Genomic DNA, 21,821 nt, shown 5'->3' with positions numbered 1-21,821 from the left:
CCATGTGTAATTTGTGTGCAGCCACGGGCCAGTTCCAGACACACTGCTGGTCCAGAACAGTTTCAGCTCTGGCCCCAGATGTCAGCCTAATATGTACCTTATTCAAGCCATGTAAAAACAACATGTGCCGGAACATAATAGTGCAAAAGTAACACGACAAAACTGTTCATACAGTGAACAGACTGATTCTTAAATGGCACTTTTCTACTCTACATAGCAGGGTGTATGTCAACCAGATGTGAGCCAGGTCTGGCAATGATGGTACTATTTATGTTCCTGTTTTCCTATTTTAGATAGAAGACCGAAATGCCATGTTGCAAAACTATACTGCTATGGTAGCCAACGTTTCAAATGCAGGTTTGTGAGTGTACACTTTATCTAAAACCTAGTGAGGGTTTACTCATGTTTATCACTGGGTGGCTGTAGCTCAGGAGGCAGAACATCCTTCAAGGTTTTTGTTTGTTTGTTTGTATCCCTGTGTGTGCAGCCGTATCAAACAGATGGAGCGATTGAATGTTCTTTTCAGTGGTGGAATGTTTTGGCCTGATTTTTTTTAACTTGACTGACAAAAAATTATTGGAGATTATCTATCAGAATTTCAGGAGCAGGACCACGCCTCCAAACACACTCCTTCCGGTTGTCATCTATATAGGTTCCCCCAGTTCTGCAAGCTGTTCATTCTCATCTACGTGCCCCACCCTCCCTCACTCCTTGTTTTCCATTCGTTAACTTCTTCATTTCTATTTAGTGCATTGGGATCTGCCAGGCCCGGGAGCCATCACCAGTCCCCTTCAAGGCCTTCCCCAAACCACAGCTCAACTCATGTCAAAGCATTCACTTTTACCTACTAAAACAATATCAAACCTAAATAAGACTTGGGCCCAGCTAGTGAATAATAAATTAAAAAAACATGGATGTTCGACTCTTTGAGTGTCAGGAGCAGCTGATCCTTTTGCGCCCACTTCTCTGAGTAAGGAGCTCCTAGTGGCTGAAGTCAAGCTCTCCAACCACTACAGTAACTGCTTTGACCTCTATTAGAAACTCTTGATGATGACTCAAATAAAAGTGTATCATATTGGCTCATGCACTGGTGGAATCATGCACAATTCTGGGAAATTACTGGGAGATATGTTTGTTGTCTTCTGTGAGTAGACAAGAGTAAACAAGACTAGAAAAAAATATTTGCTCAATAATACAAAAGTTTATTTTTTTATATTATTTTTTGCTGCCAGAATGTGCTTCACATCAACACATAATACAAAGAAAGAAATTCATGAATAGGCAAGAAAGACAAAAACAAAGGAAGTCAAAACGTATCCATTTGAAAACAGCTGGTCCAAAAAAAGACTAAAGCCGTCACCTAGAATAAACAATAGGATTACTCAACAGGTTAGAGTAAATGTAAATGAAAGCAGAAAGAAACAGTTACATTAAGAAAGCGCTCGAGTTAAAATACGTTTTTAAAGGTGATCTCAAAGGAGACAGGCAGTGATGCTTCACCAGAGAACTTCACTTCACTACACCTTCGTCATGTTGGCAGTGACTGAGGAGGAAGGAGAGACAAAGGGAGCTTCAGATTTTCTCTGCAAATACTTTTCATGTGTTTGTGTGTTAGCATAACTTACGATGCTTGACCCACTGAGCGTTAGGATCAGCACAAAGTTGTCCTCCGTTTCCTGTGTTAAAACTGTAAATAAAAGACAGAAGGTTATACAGATTGTGTGTTTGTATGTAGGACAACGTGCTGACTTACATTATAGCCTTCACACAGGGTGGTCTTGCAGCCTGCTGACGATATGTTTCCCCCACCACCTCGGCGCTCTTATTCATGTAGGTGACGTCAACGCAGCACGGTCGTCTCTTTCCAGGATGAGCTGGAACTGAGAGGTAGGAGGTTAAAAATTTATTTATACAACCTGAGAAAGTCTGATTAGAAGGAAAATCAAAGTTTTACAGATTTTCATTAAACTGTCTCACACTTGGGAGCCATCTTGAAACTCTTTTTTTAGGACAGTTTGGTGATAAACAAACAAAACAAACATAAATTCAAATTTGCAACCCACAGATTTGAAAGCAGATGGGCTGAGTGCCATGTTTCTCACATGTGTCTCTGACAAAAAATGGACTCTGTTTAAAATTGTCTGAGGTGTTTCTTATGAGAATCACAAACAATCAGAAACTTTCAATAAATATAGAAGAGAGAGTTCACCAAATTTTCGAAACTTTTAAAAGGATTCATTTTCACTTTGTCTTTAACTAAATAAATAACTCATTTTGCACATCAAACTGAAACATAAACAGTTGGGAGCCGTCGTCTCCATAGAGTAAGGTGAGGCTCTTCACAAACAGCTAGGACCCAACATCAGAAATTGTAACTGCTGTTATCAATTTGATATATTTTATCTCTTTTTTCCTTTAGAAAAGTAAGATCATAGTTACCTTCAGAGGAGTGGCAGCACACACATATTGAGAGCAGGAGGAGCGTGATGGAGAGAATCTTGACTGACATTTTTACCGGTGGTCCGGCTCACTGATCAGGGTGAAAGTGAGTTGATTCGTGTTTGGTTATTTATTGGTAAGTGCAGGAACATCTGCAGAGTGTTTCTGTGCATTTGTGTGGTGTGTGGTACATAACATGTCTGCCTGTTATCAGATTTTAATATTTCAAACCACCAACGTCTCTGAGAACTTTCTGAGAAACAGCCTCACTCAACATTCACAGGCACTTAAATATGGTGTTCAGCCTGACGAATGATGACTGACTAATTTTTGTTTTTCCATTTTAACTGACAGTGGCTGCTGACCTCTTGCAGTTAAATGGAAATTAAACAAACCCATCCAGTGATTGTTGTAGTGCACAAGTCAGGTCTGAAGTGAAATTAAAAGTAGCTGTTAATGCCTTTTAACATCATCTGTTAACTGACTGACCTCTGGCTGCTTATTTTTCCAGTTTGTTTGCAGGAGGAGGAAAAGGATGGAGCAGTTAAGAACATTTCCTTTATATTTATCATACAAAAAAGACAAGAACACTGCATCCAGGATAGAAGCATGTGCATTCATCTTTGCTTTGTCTTGTTGGCTTTATGTTCAAACATAAAAACTAAAAGAAAGACCATATGTGTGTCCTTATTAGTATATGGATTTGTGTTGGTGTGTGGAACTATAGCCTGAGGTTTATATTGTTAACTGGTAATTAGGAGACGGTCGAGTGTCAAACAGGTTATATAAATAAAATACTCAAATCCTCAAAAAATGTTGCCAACTGTTGTGTTTAAACATCTGCAGAATATGAAATATAACATACCGAGATGTTTCCAGCAAGTCAAGAGTAAAGACTTCCTGAACCTGATGACACAGAATCTGGGATATTCATTTCTACTTCCACGTCTCTGCCTCTGGCTCATCGTTACAATATTACCTCGTCATTCATCAACATATTACTACTGTCAGACTGCCTGGATGAGTTCCAGTGTAGTGTTGAGTTACTCAATCCCTTGGCTTTTTCTAATAAATGCTGACATGACTTTGCAAAGTCAGCATTTTTCCTCTGTGTAATAAATCATGTGGTTCATCAGGCCCTGTCAAACTAGGAAGTGGTAAACCTTCTCCCCTATGTGCCAGCCAGTTTTCAAATATCGCACTGACGTCGTCTTTCTCGATTACGCTTCCTTTCCTATCATGTTGCACGAGTGTTAAAAAGAGCAATCGAATCTTGTGGTTTGTTAGGTGCAACTTTGCAAACCTAAGCTGTGCTGCCATGTGTTTCCTCTATCTCAGGTTCTCATCTCCTTTTTAGTATCCCTTCATTTATTTGTAGTTCATGTCTGGCCATGTGGAGACAACCCAGGCCGGGCCGACAGTGCCGACATCAGGTTCACAATCGACAGCCACAGAATGTGTTGTTCTCAATGTGTCTCATTGGATACAGGTGGATTCAATCACTGGTTATTTACTGACTGTGGATCAGAACTATAAAATACAGGAAAGAAGCAAGAGCTACAGGGTCCATGGTGAAGAAGCCTCTCAGAGCCGTGGAGGGCTTGACCAGGTTCACTAGCAGGTGGTACTGCTGCTGTAGACTGGGGAGCATGATCATGTGCTCACCATCTAATACATACACAGGAATGAGGTTGCACACTATGGGTGGAGAATACATCACAGGACCATGTTAAACTGGTTTCCTGCCAGTTGGAGAATCTTTCAGACATGCTATGTTTCTAATGTTATGTTTCTGATGACTGATGTTTCTTGTAATAATAGTGGATTCATTCTGCCCTGTTCTCTTTGGAAAGAAGAGCCTTTCTCCTGTTGGCCATTACAAACAAGCCATACATTATCAGTCTTTTTCTACTTGCTATGATGTATGGTTTAAAGCGATGATGGCATTAACAAAAAGCATGAGGGTAAGCTGAAGATGCAAAGATTTAATTCAGAGTGGCCAGCTGGTCAGAGTTAAAAATGAGTATATCAGAGGAGAAGTTCGATTTGAGCAGTCCGGAGATAAAGGCAAGGTTGAGATGATCTGATCGTGATAGCAGAGATAGTGGACAAAGGATTTTAAAGCTGCAAGGCAAAAGAAAAAAGGAAGGTTTGATGGGTGAGGCCTAACCGGTTATTTTTGTGCATTAGTTTGTGATTAAACAAAATTTGATTGAAGAATGTTTTAAACGATAGCAGAACAACAACATAAGTCTTCTAAAAGAGACGATCTCACAGTGGCACACACTTTATTCCAGCTACTAATAGTAATTATCTTGCAGTGAACCAAGAACCTTTTGTGTTGAACCTTGGGCTGGAGTGCACATTTTAACACTTTTGTCACAGCGCGGTCCGCCAGTGTGTTAGTTAGAGCAAGGCCCAAGAGCAGACATAGGCAAGGAGACGTGACATGACTTAACAAAATGCAAGCCTTTATTATGCCTGATGACAGAAGGCAAAAACAAAAGCTACGATGAGTGCAGGGAAGACAACTAAACTGGAAAACAGACTAAGAAAAACCTATGAAACTGTGATAAAGCTATGAAACTTCGAGAACTCATGCTATGACTGTGGCTTTGAGAAACGTGACAACTATGACGAGACATAACTGGGACGCTTACACAGACGACACGACATACACTGAATGAAACACAGAGACTAAATACACATAAGGGGTAATCAAGGGAAGTGGCCACACATGGGAGCACAGCTGGCACACATGAACCTAATGACAGGACAGGGGAAGTGAAACTAAATACAATGAACAAAGAACACTGGACTCTTTCAAAATAAAACAGGAAACATGGAGATGTTGACATGACACAAGGGAACCTGATAAACCATGAACTAAACTGCAAACTAGGCCTCACAAAATAACTAGATAACTAAAAAGAATACAAATGAAATAACAAAATAACATAAAACTCAGAAACACCGGGCGGCATGGCCTTTCCTGTGCAGGGACATTAAAGATAGCTGGCTGTTTTCTTTCCCCCACGTGATGGCAGCAAAGGTGTAATAAACACTGACCAGTTGTCACCATGATGGCTGAATTGTTACAAAAGGTTTATGTTGTATACTCTGTGGATGATGTTGTGTGCAGCTGAACTTTAGGGATTTTTAGTTTTATTGTTAATATTATTTCTATTTATTTCCTTTATTACTCCAAAAGTTGATTCTGTTCATCTGGACGTAGCGTTTTGTGGCATCATAGATGGTCTTTCCCTGTTCACATAAATGGCCTCCTTGACTCCGCCCTCAAACCAGCGTTCCTCCCTGTCCAGGATGTGTACATCCTCATCATTGAAAGAGTGTCCACTGGCCTGTAGGTGAAAATAGACTGCAGAGTCCTAGCCTGACGAGGTAGCTCTTCTGTGTTGTGCCATCTGCTTCGCCAGAGGTTGTTTGGTTTCCCTGATGTATAAATCCTGGCAATCCTCCTGCCACTTAACAGCGTACACTATGTTACTCTGTTTGTGTCGAGGGACCCGATCCTTAGGGTGGACCAGTTTTTGGCACAGCGTCTTTTGAGGTTTAAAAGCCACAGAGACCCGGTGTTTAGATAAATGCGTCTCAACTGCTCCGATACTCCTGACACATATGGGATCACTACAGGTTTTCGCTTGGGCAGCGGTTGTTCTTCTCTCCTGGATTGGCCGGAGCTTTCTTTAGGTGCCTTTCCCGCTTTGAAAAAAGTCCAGCTGGGATAACCACATTTACTCAGGGCCTTCTTGATGTGCTGTTCATCTGCCTCCCTGGCCGCTGTGTCAGTGGGGATGGTGTTCGCTCTGTGTTGTAGCGTCCTGATGACACCCAGTTTGTGCTCCAGTGGATGATGAGAGTCAAACCTTGGATACTGATCCGTATGTGTAGGTTCACGGTACACGTCAGCTTTTAGATGTACCGCCATTACTGATGGAAATCTCACAGTCTAAGAAGGCTAACCTGCCATTTTTCATATCCTCCCTGGTGAATTTGATGTGTCGGTCCACCAAGTTAATGAGAATTTGCATAATTAAGATTAAGGAATTGACCTCCCAGCCCATTGTTCCTTCAGTGGGCTGGTTTCAGTCATTATGCAAATGTACTGTTTATAAGATTGGGGAAACCTGCAGTCAGCTGAGACTGAAGAAGTCACCTGGATGAGTGACGAAACGTTTCTCCCACAAAACGCTACGTCCAGATAAACAGAATCAATGTTTGGGAGATTTACTTACCTGGATGATTGAGCATGCATCAAGACATTTCCTTTATTAATTAAAAAATCTCATCAAACACACAGAGGTAATCAGGTTGATGGAGCAGGCATCCAACCACCAGTCCAGGGATTATTAGAGAACCTGCTCCACCACTTGAGTGCCTACTGTTTTTAATTTCTAATGTCTCGCACGTTTTTCTTTATTGTTTTTACTGCAACACAGCCTCAAAAGGCAGCAGGTCTTAATTTTCACCTGCAGGGTGAGACCAAGAGTCATGAGATTCTAACTTCACAGGTCAATAATAAAAAAGTTTAATTAACATTATTTCATTATTATTTAACTTTATTGTTTATTTTTAAGGGATGTAAAAGTAACACCAGGTATCAAAGTGATTCAGTGGCTGTACTTCTCACAGTATTATGTTTACATGCTTACAACTTCAGTCACCTTTCTCAATCACTATGTGTTAATAGACCTCTCTGCATTGACTTATTGCTTGTTATTAATCCCTGGCTCTCTTCCACAGCACGTCTTTATCCTGTCTTCCCCGTTTCACCACAACTGGTCGCAGCAGATGGCTCCGCCCCTCCCTTACATCAACACCAGCAAATGGGAACTAGTGCAATATGAAAACAATTGTGTCTGTTGTTTATACAGTAGACATATTTGTATATATATTGTACACATATATTTTAGATATATGTTCTGTGTTTGTTCCTTTTCGTTATTGAGTGACTGTGTCTTTCTTTGCACAGAGAGAATTGCACCTCAGTTTCGTTTTGTTTCTTCTAAGATTCTGATTCTGAATGTTAACCTCGTGAACGGTTGCTGCTGATGTTTGCTGCTGTTGCTCTGCTATTCCCTGCTACACGTTACGCAATAATGTAAATTTATTGAGATCTGTCATTTAAATCGTAGCAATTTAAATGACAGATCTTGTTTTAGAACTTAGTTTTTGTATTTATTTTAATGTTTATTTATACTTTTGAACCTGTTGTTTAGCAGAATGCTGCAAATACCAAGACTTAAGAATTCGTGTTATTTTTTCACATCATGTCAAATGTTTGAATGACATTAAAGTCCAATTCTAATGCCAGACATGGATATGGATCTATCCAGGTAAGAAGAAGAAACCATCAAAAATCAATTTCACCTCCTTTAGTGCAAATTGTTCTGCTAAGGCAACAACAAGAAACCCACAAAACAAAATGGTTTGGCAGGTGTGGGCCACAGACCATTACTTTCTTCTCCTCCTGATTATTTGCTAGGGTCCTTATTACATTTGACAGCTTGTGATGGCATCTGCACCCTGTACACGTTGCACAGGTAGTCCAATTCCCCCAAGTCTGCAAACCCTTTGTGCCCTTTGTGATTCACCTTCAGATCCACTAGGCCCCAAAAAGCACACTGCTGCCACACCACTACTAGAGGTTTAAAAACTTAGACCAAATACAAACACCCACAACCTGTGCTGAGAAATGTGATATAGACTGTTGTGCAAAATCTTTTTACTGGGTTGCAGCTGGAATTTTCACACCCATTTCCCACAGTTACTGTGTGGAATTAGGTTTGTTAGATTCAGAAAGTCACAGAAAGGCCAATACAGAGCTTCAAGCTGACACTGGAAAAGTGTGTGTGTGTGTGTGTGTGTGTGGGGGGGGGGGGGGGGGGGGGGGGGGTTTAAATCAGAGTAAGGTCAATGTCGTTGGGAAGCAAAAGGAACAAAGCAGAAATGCAAAGCTGAAGTTCCACAGTGTGGATGCTATGTACCCCTTCTACACATTAAAATAGCTTCAGTTACAGTAAGCAGAGTTACTCCTGCACAATAAGACTCATACGTGACATTAAGAAACTAAACATTTCACAAGATGCGGGCCTCAGGCAGACATTCAGTCTGATTTCACTTTCTGTTTCCCTGAATTTGTGCAATTTCATCCTTCATCATCCAGTCCACTTAAAGATATTCGTGTTTTTCTCCTTTTACATACAAAGTCATTATTTCAGAGTATTATAGCAAGAATGTATCAAAAGCACTAAACTCTTCTGTCAGCCATTTATACAGAATTTCTTGCATCAATTCTGTGCGTGTGGTTAACCACAAGTTATATAGACGTGGCAAAAGTTTGAGCGTACGTGACAGAAAAGGAAATCATATGTGTTCAGCAGCAACAGATGCATTGAAATTGTGTATTTCATCCCTGCACAGACTATTTTTTTTGTCTTTCACAGGAAGGGCTGGCAGAAGCATCTCCACCAACTACTAAGCTTCTGAACTGAGGATGCATGCAGCACAACGGGGCAATGAACACGCACATCAACAGCAGGATTTCTGGTTGTTCTGGGGGAGACAGGAAACACTCATTTCTAGCTAAATCGTTACCACGACTCAGATCAGTGCCAGCAACAGGCAGCTGATCTGGCACACCCACTCACTCTGTGCCAGACATCAAGGTTAGAAGAGCATAAATGTGTGACACACATCAAAAAAGCTTGTTGTTATTCCCCACACCAACAAATCTGTGTCACAGTATGACTGTGACAGTATCCCAGCAACATCTTCAGTCCAAAACAAATTTGTGTATTTATTCTTATCTTTTAGACCCTTCACTGTAACTCTTAGAGATGCTAGATGAGTAGTTTCTGAACTCCCAAAGCATTTTCAGGGGGAGAAATATTAATAATGACAGCAACATTATCATCCTTCTGGCAGTCAAGGGAGGGTGCACAGTTTTGCTAAAACAGAAAGACTATCGTGAGAAAATTTTGTCATTGCTCAGTGAGAAAAATTGTATGAGCCCCTGAAATGAGACCCAGGAAGTGGTTACAGGCAGGGGGTGATAGATTGTGTGAAGCAGTTAGAACAAGACAATGCCACTGATGGGACCTCATACCACAGACTATACCCAAGTCTGTATGGTTTAATGAAGATACATAAAGACGGTGTACCTTGAAGACAAACTGTCTGTATGATCCACTCAGTCACCTATAACATTGCAAAGTTTCTGGCTTCGAGCCTCAACCCGTTGACAGGCAGCCCTAAACACCACATCCACAACACTTTGCTGTTTCTTGGGAAGGTGAGAGATGTTGTTATGGAGGCAGATGAGTCAATGATCTTGTACAATGTTACATCTCTCTTTACTTGTGTAACAGTCACTGAAGCAGTGGAGGTAGTTTGTAAGAGATTACAAGATGACCCCAACATCAGCAACAGAAACAACATTACAAACAAAAACAGGCGCAGACTCTTAAATGTGCTGTACAGTCTAATTACGGATTTTTTGTGTATTGTCATGATTTTTGTTTTTCCATTCTAGCTGACAGTGACTGTTTTTTTTTTCTTGTAGTTGAATAAAAAACAAACCACACAGTGATTGTTGGCATCTGTCACAGAGGCTGGCACGTTTGAATGACAAAGAAAAAGGACTATTATGCTTTTAATTTTATTTAATTTGCTGGTAATTTACATTTGACATTAATTTGACATTAAGTTATTTTGTCCTTTGAAACAAATTAAAACTCACTTCAAAATGTAATATTGAAATCTATAGATTGTAATTTCAACACATATATGCAAAGATTAGAAAAAAAAACTTCAGGGTGGCTCGTTTTTATTTAGGCATTAAACTGGACGTCTACCACATACTTGTGTTGTTGCTGCCATCCGGAGCATTTTAATGGCATGGAATTAACATTTACGTGACACAGCACCTAGCTGTACCAGCTTTACAGAAGCACATAAGCGCAAACATAAAATAAAATAAAATAAAATAAAATAAAATAAAATAAAATAAAATAAAATAAAATAAAATAAAACTAGAATGTTGGCATCATGACAGACTGAAGTCAACAGCAAGAATAAATTACAAGGCTACACCAAAGGTAAGAGTAAAAAAATAAAGAACAGTTATAAGACAGTTATATTAAAAGAAGGCGCTCTGGTTTAAATTAAAGGTCATTTCAAAGGAGATATAGATGATGCAGAAAGGCAGCGATGCTTCACCAGAGGCTTCGTACTTCACACCTTCGTCATGTTCGCAGCGACTAGTGAAGAAAGAGGAAGTGGAGCTTCAGTTTTTTGTGCAAACACTTTTACTGAGTTTGTGCCTGAGTCTGTGTGTTAGCATAACTTACGATCCTTGACCCACTGAGCTTTCGGATCAGCACAAAGCGGTCCGTCATTTGTGTGGAAACTAGAAATAAAATGAAAAAGTTATGGAAATGTGTGTGTTTATGTTCGTGCGTAGGGCAACATGTTCAGACTTACATTATAGCCTTCACACAGGGTGATCCTGCAGGCTGCTCACGGTATGTTTGCCCCACCACGTCAGCGCTCATATTGCGGCTGGTGACCAGAACGCAGCACGGCCTTCTCCTTGGAGCATGGCGAGCTGAGAGAGAAAGTCGATCAGACATTTATGTATTTGGCCTGAGAAGTGTAATTGAACAGAAAATCCAAGGGAACTCCACGTTTAAAATAAATAATAAAACTCCTCTAAATAATAATAATGATAAAAAAAATGGTTGTTGAAATGTTACTTGAAATTTTGTAAATGTTTCTGTGCTTAACGCTGTAACCATTCTGACACTATGGAAACAAATAAGAAAATGAGTTGATGAAACATCAAAGTGCATTACACATAGTAATTCAAACCAATCTGTTTCCACTAACAGATGTGAAGAATTTGTTATTGTTCATTAACCCTGTTTATAAACAGGAAAAGTGGGCCAGCTGAGCAGAAGAAAAACTCACCACTTGGGGGCCTTCTTGAGGCATTTCTACATATTTATTTGGTGTAAGAGGGACAATGTGTTACAATGTAGCCACTGAACAATACTGCAGACATAACTATGCCAGATTTCTAAATAGCAAATGTCTATAAAGACGGTGTTTTGAATCTTTGTGTCACCCTTAAAATGTTGGCAGTATTAATTAGCCAGAGGCTTGTACAAGTCAGCTGACAGCATAAACTGCATAAATATGGTTTATCAAGCCAAAAGATATATAATCTGAAAACTTCTACTAAACCTTCACTTTAAAAAAAACAAAACAACAAATTTAGACATAAAGGAGCATCTTTTAAAAGGCCATGACTAACTGAACAAATTTATCCTGGGAAACACCGTCTACTACAGACATCTGGTGCTTGGTGGGTAGAAGGTGAGAGTGTAAAAAATGGACAGAATACAACTGGTGTCAAAGTTTATATAAACCATTTTTTGATAGTGAGTTACAGCTACATATGAAATAAATAAAAGGACTGGGTAGTTAGGATGTGCAGTAATAGCAAGCTAGTGAAGCTATATCCACTCCCTGTCACTCCTACTGTAAGATACACAAACTGTAAGATATGTGTTTGATGTTACAGTAGGTAAGCTCTATTACTTCTGTTTTACCCCCAAAATAAGCAAAGCATATCACACACATGCTCAAAAGCAGAGCTGTATAGTGTATGTGTCAAACATGTCTCGCTAAAGCATAAAAATGCAGTGAAGCCTTAAAAGTCTTCAGTTTGCTACACAGGCATGACAGTTTGCAGAAAGTTGCAAGTTTTTCTAAATCTTGCCAACTTATTTTTAACCATTAAGAGTAAAAAAAACAAACCCAATGCAAATGAATGTTCTGTGCTTTTCTAAGTCCACTGTGATCTGTAATAATCATGTAGTGAGACCCACTGTTGGAACTCCACTATCTCAGGGTGTAAATGTTTACTTCTTTATATTAAAATGAGAGTTGGTTACTATGCAATTGTATTACTGTTTGCGCAAACTTGAGATCGACTTGGCCTAATTGTGGGCCATGGACACCCTTCATGTAGACAAAAATAAATGTATGTGTACATGAAAGCAGGCCTAAGCAGCAGTAACGTTGTTACGAAACTAGCCTGAGATGAAAAGCTAAGCTCTGCAGTGAGGTAATGACAAATTCAGTTTAACTCCTTTTTATTTATATAGCGGCAAACCACAACAACAGTCTCTTTAAAGTGTTTCATATTGTAAGACAAGGACCCTACAATAATATAGACAATATTCAATCAGTTTAATACATCTTATCTCTCTTTTTTTCTTTAGAGAAGAAAACACAGTTACCTGCAGAGAGCTGCCAGCACAGATAGAGTGAGAGCAGAAGGAGAGCGATGGTGTGGATCTTCACGGACATTTTCACTGGTGGTCTGGCTCACCGGTCAAGTTGCAACTAACACAAGTTGATTAATGTTTGGATATATATTAGAGAGTGAAGGAAAATATGCAGAGAGAACTGCTGACGTGCTTCTGTCTGCCTGTGCGCTTGTGTGTGTGGTTGTGGTACATCACACCTCCACCCCTTTACAAGTTTGAACTTCTAATGTGCCAGCTTTCCGAGAAAAAGCTTCTCACATAGACAGAGATGTGCAAAGACACTTAAATGTGGTCTACAGTCACATGATTGATGCTGCCAGTTTGTGCATTGTTATTAGGGACCCCTGATTATATTTGGTTTTCCATTTTGACTGACAGTAAATTCCTAGCCCTTCCTTCTAGTTAAAATAAAAAAACAAACAAACCACAACATTTCCACGTTGACAGAATTTTTTTGCCTGCTTATCTAGGTATCAACAAATCCTCAAACTCTAAACCTTCTGCTTGGAATTTAAGCCATTTAATTGAACTAGGGAGTGCAGAATTATTAGGCAAGTTGTATTTTTGAGGAATAATTTTATTATTGAACAACAACCATGTTCTCAATGAACCCAAAAAACTCATTAATATCAAAGCTGAATGTTGTTGGAAGTAGTTTTTAGTTTTAGCTATTTTAGGGGGATATCTGTGTGTGCAGGTGACTATTACTGTGCATAATTATTAGGCAACTTAACAAAAAACAAATATATACCCATTTCAATTATTTATTTTTACCAGTGAAACCAATATAACATCTCCACATTCACAAATATACATTTCTGACATTCAAAAACAAAACAAAAACAAATCAGCGACCAATATAGCCACCTTTCTTTGCAAGGACACTCAAAAGCCTGCCATCCATGGATTCTGTCAGTGTTTTGATCTGTTCACCGTCAACATTGCGTTGCTGCACGCTTGACTTTTCTCAGTTCATGGGCAGTTATTTTGCGCCTTGGTTTTTCCACACGCTTCTTGCGACCCTGTTGACTATTTTGAATGAAACGCTTGATTGTTCGATGATCACGCTTCAGAAGCTTTGCAATTTTGAGACTGCTGCATCCCTCTGCAAGATATCTCACTATTTTTGACTTTTCTGAGCCTGTCAAGTCCTTCTTTTGACCCATTTTGCCAAAGGAAAGGACGTTGCCTAATAATTATGCACACCTGATATAGGGTGTTGATGTCATTAGACCACACCCCTTCTCATTACAGAGATGCACATCACCTAATATGCTTAATTGGTAGTAGGCTTTCGAGCCTATACAGCTTGGAGTAAGACAACATGCATGAAGAGGATGATGTGGGCAAAATACTCATTGCCTAATAATTCTGCACTCCCTGTATATAAGGTTTCCTCTTTAAGTTAAACTGTTTTGCCCCTGAAACAGGTATAATAAAAGAAATCTAGAGACACTACAACTGCTTCTTTGATCCTTCTAATATACTTTTTAGCAGAAGATCAGAAAAGTTTCACACTCTGCTCTGGAGGAAATGTAAATTGTGACAGAAATATGAAGTTGTTGATCGTGTTAGTTTGATGAACCACACACGCAAAGATCAAAATTTTCAGACACTTTTCTGACTGAGTAAATCCCCCAGTTAAAATATTCCTCTTCAGCCATATTCATCATCATCATCATTTATTTATATAGCACTTTAAAAACACACCTGGTAGACCAAAGTGCTGTACAATACTAATATGCACATAGTAATAAAACCAGACATAGCAAAAAAATTATAAAAATAAATAAATAAAAAATAAAAATAAAAAAAGTCAGTTACCCACAGAGTTAAAAGCCAGGGAATAAAAATAGGTTTTTAATAATGACTTAAAAACTGGCACTGATGTAGCCTGTCTAATATGGAGAGGAAGGTTATTCCAAAGCATCGGCGCGGCAACAGAGAACGCTCGGTCTCCTCTAAGTTTCAGCCGTGACTTTGGCAGTTTATCAGGGGAAAATGGTGTTGGCGTGTTATTTAATTTGCCCTCCTCGTAGCTATTGCTACAGCTGTATTCACTTTTATCTGGGCTTAACTTTAGGCCCATGGCCCTAAATCAATGAACTGGACCTGTCTAGGTTTGTGTTGTGTGTGCATTTTTTTGAGTATTTCTATTGGAATTATTGGATGTGATTATAATATTGTCAAGACTTGAGTGAGAGTCTGGTGTTTCTCCACCGGCTTCCTGTGTTAACCCGTGTCTGCTTCCTGATTCCACACTTTGCCCTACTAACCTGGCATCTGGTTAGTCAGTGAGGCTATATTTAAGACCAACACTGTCATCATTTCTCCACCAGTTCGTCAGCTACCTCATGGTGGTAACCAGGCCTCATTGCTTCTTCTGTTCATGCTCATGGTTTTAACTTACCTGGTTTTCTTGTGCCTACAGTTTTCTCATCAAGTCACCGCTTTGCTCACCTGCAGCTCAATGACCTGGATGCTGGTCTGCTTGGTAAGATTCTCCACACCTCTCTGCAATCTGTTCCTTGGGATCAAAACTACTCACTGTTTCACCCACCTGTCCTCCTGCCCATCATCTCCTCTGGATCATAAGAATAAAATAGGGTTGGAAGCTCATTTACTCACCTCACGGATCCTCACTCGGTTTCCCTCCCCAGAGTCTTACTACCTCCATCCACAGAATCAGTATTCCTCTCACCTCCTTATATTCACTCCTCACTTCCAGGTCCATTTCCATGCACTGGCCTCCAGGGCCCTATGACAAATATGGCTTCCATATTGGACTCCTCTGCACTGAGGAGTTTCTGCTTCAGTCCTCGTGTGAAATTAAAATTCTATTTGTCTCTTACTAATGATAGCATCTTGTTAACACACACTTGCTGTTAGAAAACATACCACCCCATTATCCACATAATGTGAGCACTTTTTTGACTGAATGGGTCAAGGAAATAGATATAGGTTATAAGTTCTGTAAGAATTACAGAAATAATTATACCATTAAAAAAACATACATTTACATTTTGATTTGAGCTGAGCATAAACAGAGAATTTGTAGCAGTGGCCTCCTGATAGCACCTTCAGCCAACACATCCAGCTGTTTCTTGTACACAAACAGATGTTTCTTTTGTCGTTTAAAGGCATTCTTATGCATCACATCCTCAGAAGCAGGAAATTAGAGGTCATCCAGGTCTTCATGTTGTTAAGTTGTTGGTTGGTTTATAAAACTGGTATGTGTATTCTGGCTTTGTGGATAGATAAAACTAGGTATCGTCTCTGTCATAAGACTATAAGGGAAGCAGGTATAATATACATACATACATCTGTGAGCGCACTGAGCAGCTCCTTTAGTCAGACACTGAAACAACCTTGCTGCAGGAAGGACCGCTTTGACAGACCATTCATCCTGACAGCAGTTACGCTCTATAACTCCTCAGTCACAATGTCATGAGTCACTTGGACACTGTGGTCATCCACAATTACCACCTCATGCATAAAATGCATCTTTCACATATATGGACCTGTGCATGTATATGTGTATGTATATTTATATTTATTGTGTATGTATGTATGTGTATTTGTGCTTGTGTGTGTGCATATACATGTCTATACTTATAGATACTTAGATACTTATAGATATCTATTACTTACATAGTAATAGTAATAGTAGCATAGTTTAACTTTATTACTTGCATATCTCCACAACCCTCCATCCATAACACATACTGTGTAAGCGTGTACACAGAACCCCAGCTACTGTTGTATATATTGTATATTGTATTATCTTATTTATTTTCTATTCCGTGACTTTATATTCTTGGTATACTCTTTGTATTCTTCTGCTACCTGTCCGTGAGCTGTGGTAATGCACAAATTTCCCCACTGTGGAATAAAGTCTTATCTTATTTTAAACTTAAATACATGCAGTACTGATCAAATGACCTGATAAAAAGGACCACGTGGCTCTGGTGACTGAGCTGCACTTCTGACACAGAAGTGCAAAAGATATTAAATGATAAATATTATGTGCTACAAGTGCAGCCTGATGGAGGCTCAGTACTGAAATCGAGACTTGAGGTCTGTTATTTGACAAAAGGCTCTAAGAATACAATCATTTTTAGCTAGACGACAGCAAACCTTGTGATTGCTCAGGCTTCTTTAGAGTCATGCACTAGGTCTGGAAAAGAAACGTGACCAAAAAGGACTGACAAAAACCAAAAATGACAGCGGTACTGTACCATATTTAAAGACTGGTCGGCACATGAGTGAAAAGGCTTACCACTTCCTAGTTTGACAGGGCTTCAGGACCCACATGACTTATGATACAGAGAAAAGAAATGACTGGGCTCTGAATCAGCAAGCTGATGTCAGCATTTAGTAGAAAGAAAAAACTGTTAGGCAGCCCACAACTAAACAGCAACTCCTCCAGACAGTTCAGAGGACAGAAATACACTAATAAATGAAGAGGTGGTGTCATATTGTAATGGAGGTGGAGAGGTGGAAATAGAAAGGAATATTCCGTACTCTGACATCAAGTTCAGGAAGTCTTTACTTTCAAAAGATTAAACTAAACTTTGTCGAAACATCTCAGTATGGTTGAGCTGTATTTGGTATTCTTTTGCATTTCAGAAAGAAAAGGGTTCCTCCTTTTCAGTCGTTTTCTAACTTTACTGTCATGAACATCTTTAACATCTTGTGAACTTCTTTTGGCAGCTATCTGGACTGTTTCCACTTCTCACTGTAGAGTGGGCGGCCTTCAAAATGTTTGGAAAGTACCCCATAACCCAATATTAAGCACCAATTGCTTCCCTGAGATCACAGCTGGTGTCTTTCATACACAGCGTTGTGTTAACACCCATTGAATAGACACTGCTAAAACCTCTGGTTTCACAATGGTGCACACACTTGCTGGTGATTAAGTGCGTTTGGTTAGCAGGACCTTGAATCGCTAGTTTTTTACAGACTGCTTCTGCATTTTGGCTACGTGGGTGTTAAAAAATGATGGTGCTGTGTAATATGTCATGTTTTGTTGTTCATCTTGCATTTAAATAATTTAGAAACTGTTAGAAACCAGATTGCCTTTTTAAATAGCATTCTGACATGTAAAACCTCAGACTGAATGGGGGAGTAGTAGTTTCTTTTTCACATGATTGTAGGAGCGTAGTGACGCACAGTCACAGGCTCCCACAGTCTGCAGGTGGTTTTCAAAGTGGCATCACTGTTTTTAAAAACTGTTTTTATGTCTTTGATCAGGTATTCTGATACTTTTTTGACCTTTTGCAGAAGAAAATGTCAGAAACATACATGATGAGACGCAGATTGAAGAAGAAGAGAAACACTGAATGCAAGATGGCATTTACATCTTTTATTTCTGATCACTGGTGCTGCTCCACATCTCCCATTTAGATTCAAAGTTGTGACAGGGTTGCCAATAAATACATTTCTTCTAAAGACAATTAAATAAACTAGTGGACTGTATTAGCAAACAAAATGTTGTACACTCAATACTGAGGGAATGAATATGCTCAGTAATAAATATTTATTCCGGTGGATCAAGTCAATTCAACTAATGGTCCCACCAATAAATGAATTGAAAGACATTAGATATTCAACATAGTAAATTAACATAACTATGTCCATCAAGTGTATATTATTATACACCAATATATTAGTTTGTATCAGATTAAGATTTGAACAAACATTGTTCAGAGGTATTTTCATCATCAGATGTCTCACAAGTGCTCATCTCAGAGGTAGATGAAGAGGACGGTAAACCAGTGGAGGCTGATGGAGGAAAGGTGGTGCATGTGATTGTCGAGAAGAGCTAGACTCGAGATTTAGATTTTGCTCTTCTGAAAAAAAAAAGCAAAAACATTTATAAGACAACAGATTAGTAACTGAAGGATTGAATACATGAGTGAAGAAAAGTCCAAGTGAGCATGTGAGTGAATTAATGGTGATGTTAAACTCACTCAAGTTCTACAATCTTGGCCTGAACCCAGTGAGCTCTCCCATTAATGCAGTAAAGGCCAGACTGTGTCTGAAAGCTGCAGAAATGACAAACACATTAAATATTTGTACTTAATACATTTTATTAAATTCACTCGGCTCATTGTTCATTCGAGTGTGTTGCTTTAAATGTATTGAAAAGTGACTTGAGGGAACTACTGTTGCGATTTAGCAATATATAATAATGTGCTCAATTAAAAACTACACATCTTTTAATTAATCAAGAAATAACATTAACATGGGTCTTTCAATCTATAACTTTGTACTAGCTCTATGTACCCAGTTCTTTAAATTGAAAAACTAAGGCCTCGATTGATTCATTTAAATTAGGAGGGATTCTTTAACAAAAAAAAGATCCAGCCATTTGTTAATTAGTCTTTCAGGACGCTAGCCATTGCTTGAAGTTGTTGAAATATTACTTACATAACTGCATTGACACATGGAGGGTTTTTTCTCTGGACTCTGTATTCCAAGATTGGTTCTATTATCTTCTTACTGGTGACTGTTTTACAGCATTCAAACACCTTTGAAACTGCTGAAAGTTTTTATAAAGGCATTTTTATGTAAAATAAATTCATTTGAAAGATATTAAACAGAGTCTATCTGAAATTCAAACTTACCATCTGATCCAGACACAGCCACCAGGACAACAGCGACCAGCGCAAACAGACTTACAGATTTTACCATTTTCAAACAGCTTGAAAGTTATTAGATTAAATAGTCAAGAAAGGATTATCTGTTGGTCTTTCCTTTCCCTTTTGTCTCTGAAGATCCTGGTGAACTGACAAACATCTTGAGATGCTGGATACTTAAAGGCCTTAAAGCAGAGGCAATCTTTTAATTAGTCATCTTACTCATTCTTCATGTGATTGACTTTCTTTGACTCTAAAAAAGAATTCCAAGACATTTCAAGCCAGAAACACTCATTGCACAGTTTTAATCAGAAATTTGGCAATAGTTTGAGTATCTGATGGGGGGTGTTAGGAGTTCCACAGACGCTGCGAGTCACACTAATGACACGACTTATTTTATTAATAGACTACATAAAGTAAATGAATTTAATGAAGAATATATAAAGAAATAAGACTGTAGATCAGTTATTTATTGTAAACTAAAACACAAAAATTCTCTCAGTTACTATAAGTTAATAACTTATGATGCTTTTTTTAAAGACTTTTCACTTAACCATTGTCATTTGATGAAGGTCACCTCTGTGGCATTCATGACACAAAATCTTTTGCAATATTTCTGGGCAGGGCACGTTAAGTATGCAGTCATAAGTATGTTCCAGTGCTGTGACGTACGGACATGTCTCACCAGCTCCACCCATGTGCAAGAAAGCTCCAGGGTTCAGGGGAAACAGAAGAAAGTTTTTTTTTTATTAATTAGAGGAAGTAAGTGAAAGCAATGGTGAAACTAAAGTGTGTCCTATTCACTGAGTTAAAGCAGGAGCACACTCCACAATCCCTGTAGATTTATGTAAAATACTGTGCCCTGAAAGTAAAAAAAATAATGACATCGGTAAATCTGTAGAAAACAATGAACTTACTGTAAAGTACAATAAAGATCAAAAACTCAGCTGAATATCTGGTTTGACACTGTTTTAAAGTGGCACTTTTTTTCAAGTAGACTCAGACGCAGGTGGCTGGAAAATTTAGGTGGCAGTAGTTCACAGGAAAAATATCAAGTCTGGAGTTCTGTTGTTGTTTCATTTTTGCCAAAAAAGCCAAATGAACAGAACACCATGACATACGGAAAGCAAAAGGTAATCCACACATCTTCACGTGTTAGCACTTTTCTATTCCTATCATTAATCCATGATTTCCTCCACTTTCTCTGCTGTATATGGAGCCTCCCAAGATCCATCTGTCTGACTATCCCACTTTTTCTTTGGTAGCCTCTTCCTTTGAATTCAACTACCAAGTCCCCTTGTCTTCTTTCCTCTGTAAGGAGGATATATTTAAAACAATATCAATAATAATCCCTCAACTTCAATACACTTCTCCAAATAAAACCAAACAGTCATTCCAAAAACAGCATTGCTATGTTCGTTTAGTTAAAAATCAGGCACACAAACCAATAGCCAAAATTTTTCTCTATACACATTTAGAGTCTCCAGAAATTAGCTGCAACCCTGAATTTCTCAACACATAAATCAGTCAGAAGATACACTGAGCCGTCTTTGCCCTGCCAGCTCCCTGGTACAAAGCCTAGTTAATATCCAGCTGAGTCCACCAGAGAACAGAGCAGGTAGCGGTCAGCAGAATTCACAGTAAGAAAGTGGGCATCATTCAGACTTCCTGCTGCATGATGCAGCCAAATCCAGATTGAGGTTTTCTTTCAAACATGGACTGTTTCTATTAGATAGATATGACAATATCTATCTAACAGACCCAAATTTATTCATGTAAATGGGGAGTATTCTGCACATATTAAGGTTAATTATGGCGTTGCACAGTGTTCCATGGACTACATCTATTTACATTGTATATGCCTTCCCTAGGCAATAGTCTGCTATGCAGATCATGCCCAATTTTTTCCATCCGTGAAGCCACATGACACACAGCAATTAGTTAAACTGCAGGAATGTGTTAAAGGCATAAAAATGTGGATGACCTGCAATTTCCTACTTTTTAATTCAGATAAAACTGAGCTTGCTGTACTTGACTCTAAAAATCTTAGAAATATGGTATCTAACCAGATTCTGACTCTGGATGGCATTACCTCGGCCTCCAGTAACATTGTGAGGACCCTTGGAGTCATTTTTGACCAAGACATGTCCTTCAATGCAAAAATTAAACAAATATGTAAGACTGCTTTCTTCCATTTGTGCAATATCTCCAAAATTAGAAAAATCCTGTCTCAGAGTGACGCTGAAAAACTAGTTCATGCATTTATTACTTCTTGACTTGACTACTGTAATTCATTATTATCAGGAAGTCCTAAAAACTCCCTGAAAAGCCTTTAATTAATCCAAAATGCTGCACCATTAGTACTCACTAATTTAATTTAATA

General features: G+C 38.8%; 2 protein-coding genes across 2 annotated transcripts; both read right to left on the bottom strand.

Moving 5' to 3' along the window:
• Nucleotides 1-1,434: 1,434 nt before the first annotated feature.
• On the bottom strand, nucleotides 1,435-2,525 carry LOC113029424 (eotaxin-like). The gene is made up of 4 exons (XM_026180286.1): nucleotides 2,440-2,525; nucleotides 1,754-1,880; nucleotides 1,626-1,687; nucleotides 1,435-1,543 (listed from the first exon to the last, which is right to left on the bottom strand). Exons 1-4 carry the CDS (start codon nucleotides 2,507-2,509, stop codon nucleotides 1,518-1,520), a joined length of 285 nt encoding a protein of 94 aa, XP_026036071.1. The 5' UTR covers nucleotides 2,510-2,525; the 3' UTR covers nucleotides 1,435-1,517.
• A 7,746-nt stretch (nucleotides 2,526-10,271) lies between these two features.
• LOC113029426 (C-C motif chemokine 2-like) lies at nucleotides 10,272-12,961 on the bottom strand. The gene is made up of 4 exons (XM_026180289.1): nucleotides 12,768-12,961; nucleotides 10,945-11,068; nucleotides 10,812-10,870; nucleotides 10,272-10,721 (listed from the first exon to the last, which is right to left on the bottom strand). The coding sequence occupies exons 1-4, from the start codon at nucleotides 12,835-12,837 to the stop codon at nucleotides 10,696-10,698; spliced, it is 279 nt and encodes a 92-aa protein (XP_026036074.1). The 5' UTR covers nucleotides 12,838-12,961; the 3' UTR covers nucleotides 10,272-10,695.
• Between the last annotated feature and the right edge of the window lie 8,860 nt (nucleotides 12,962-21,821).

This window comes from Astatotilapia calliptera, chromosome 9 (genome assembly GCF_900246225.1).
Source record: "Astatotilapia calliptera chromosome 9, fAstCal1.2, whole genome shotgun sequence".
Taxonomy (NCBI): Eukaryota; Metazoa; Chordata; class Actinopteri; order Cichliformes; family Cichlidae; genus Astatotilapia; species Astatotilapia calliptera.
This window is presented reverse-complemented; position numbering and strand designations above follow the sequence as displayed.

Coding starts and splice junctions, on each gene's coding strand:
- LOC113029424 (XM_026180286.1), bottom strand. CDS start 2,509: ATGTCAGTCAAGATTCTCTCCATCACGCTCCTCCTGCTCTCAATATGT. Junction 1,881..2,439: donor GTGCTGCCACTCCTCTGAAG/GTAACTATGATC, acceptor CCTACCTCTCAG/TTCCAGCTCATCCTGGAAAG. Junction 1,688..1,753: donor CCCTGTGTGAAGGCTATAAT/GTAAGTCAGCAC, acceptor TTTTATTTACAG/TTTTAACACAGGAAACGGAG.
- LOC113029426 (XM_026180289.1), bottom strand. CDS start 12,837: ATGTCCGTGAAGATCCACACCATCGCTCTCCTTCTGCTCTCACTCTAT. Junction 11,069..12,767: donor GTGCTGGCAGCTCTCTGCAG/GTAACTGTGTTT, acceptor TTTCTCTCTCAG/CTCGCCATGCTCCAAGGAGA. Junction 10,722..10,811: donor AGCTCAGTGGGTCAAGGATC/GTAAGTTATGCT, acceptor TTTCTTCACTAG/TCGCTGCGAACATGACGAAG.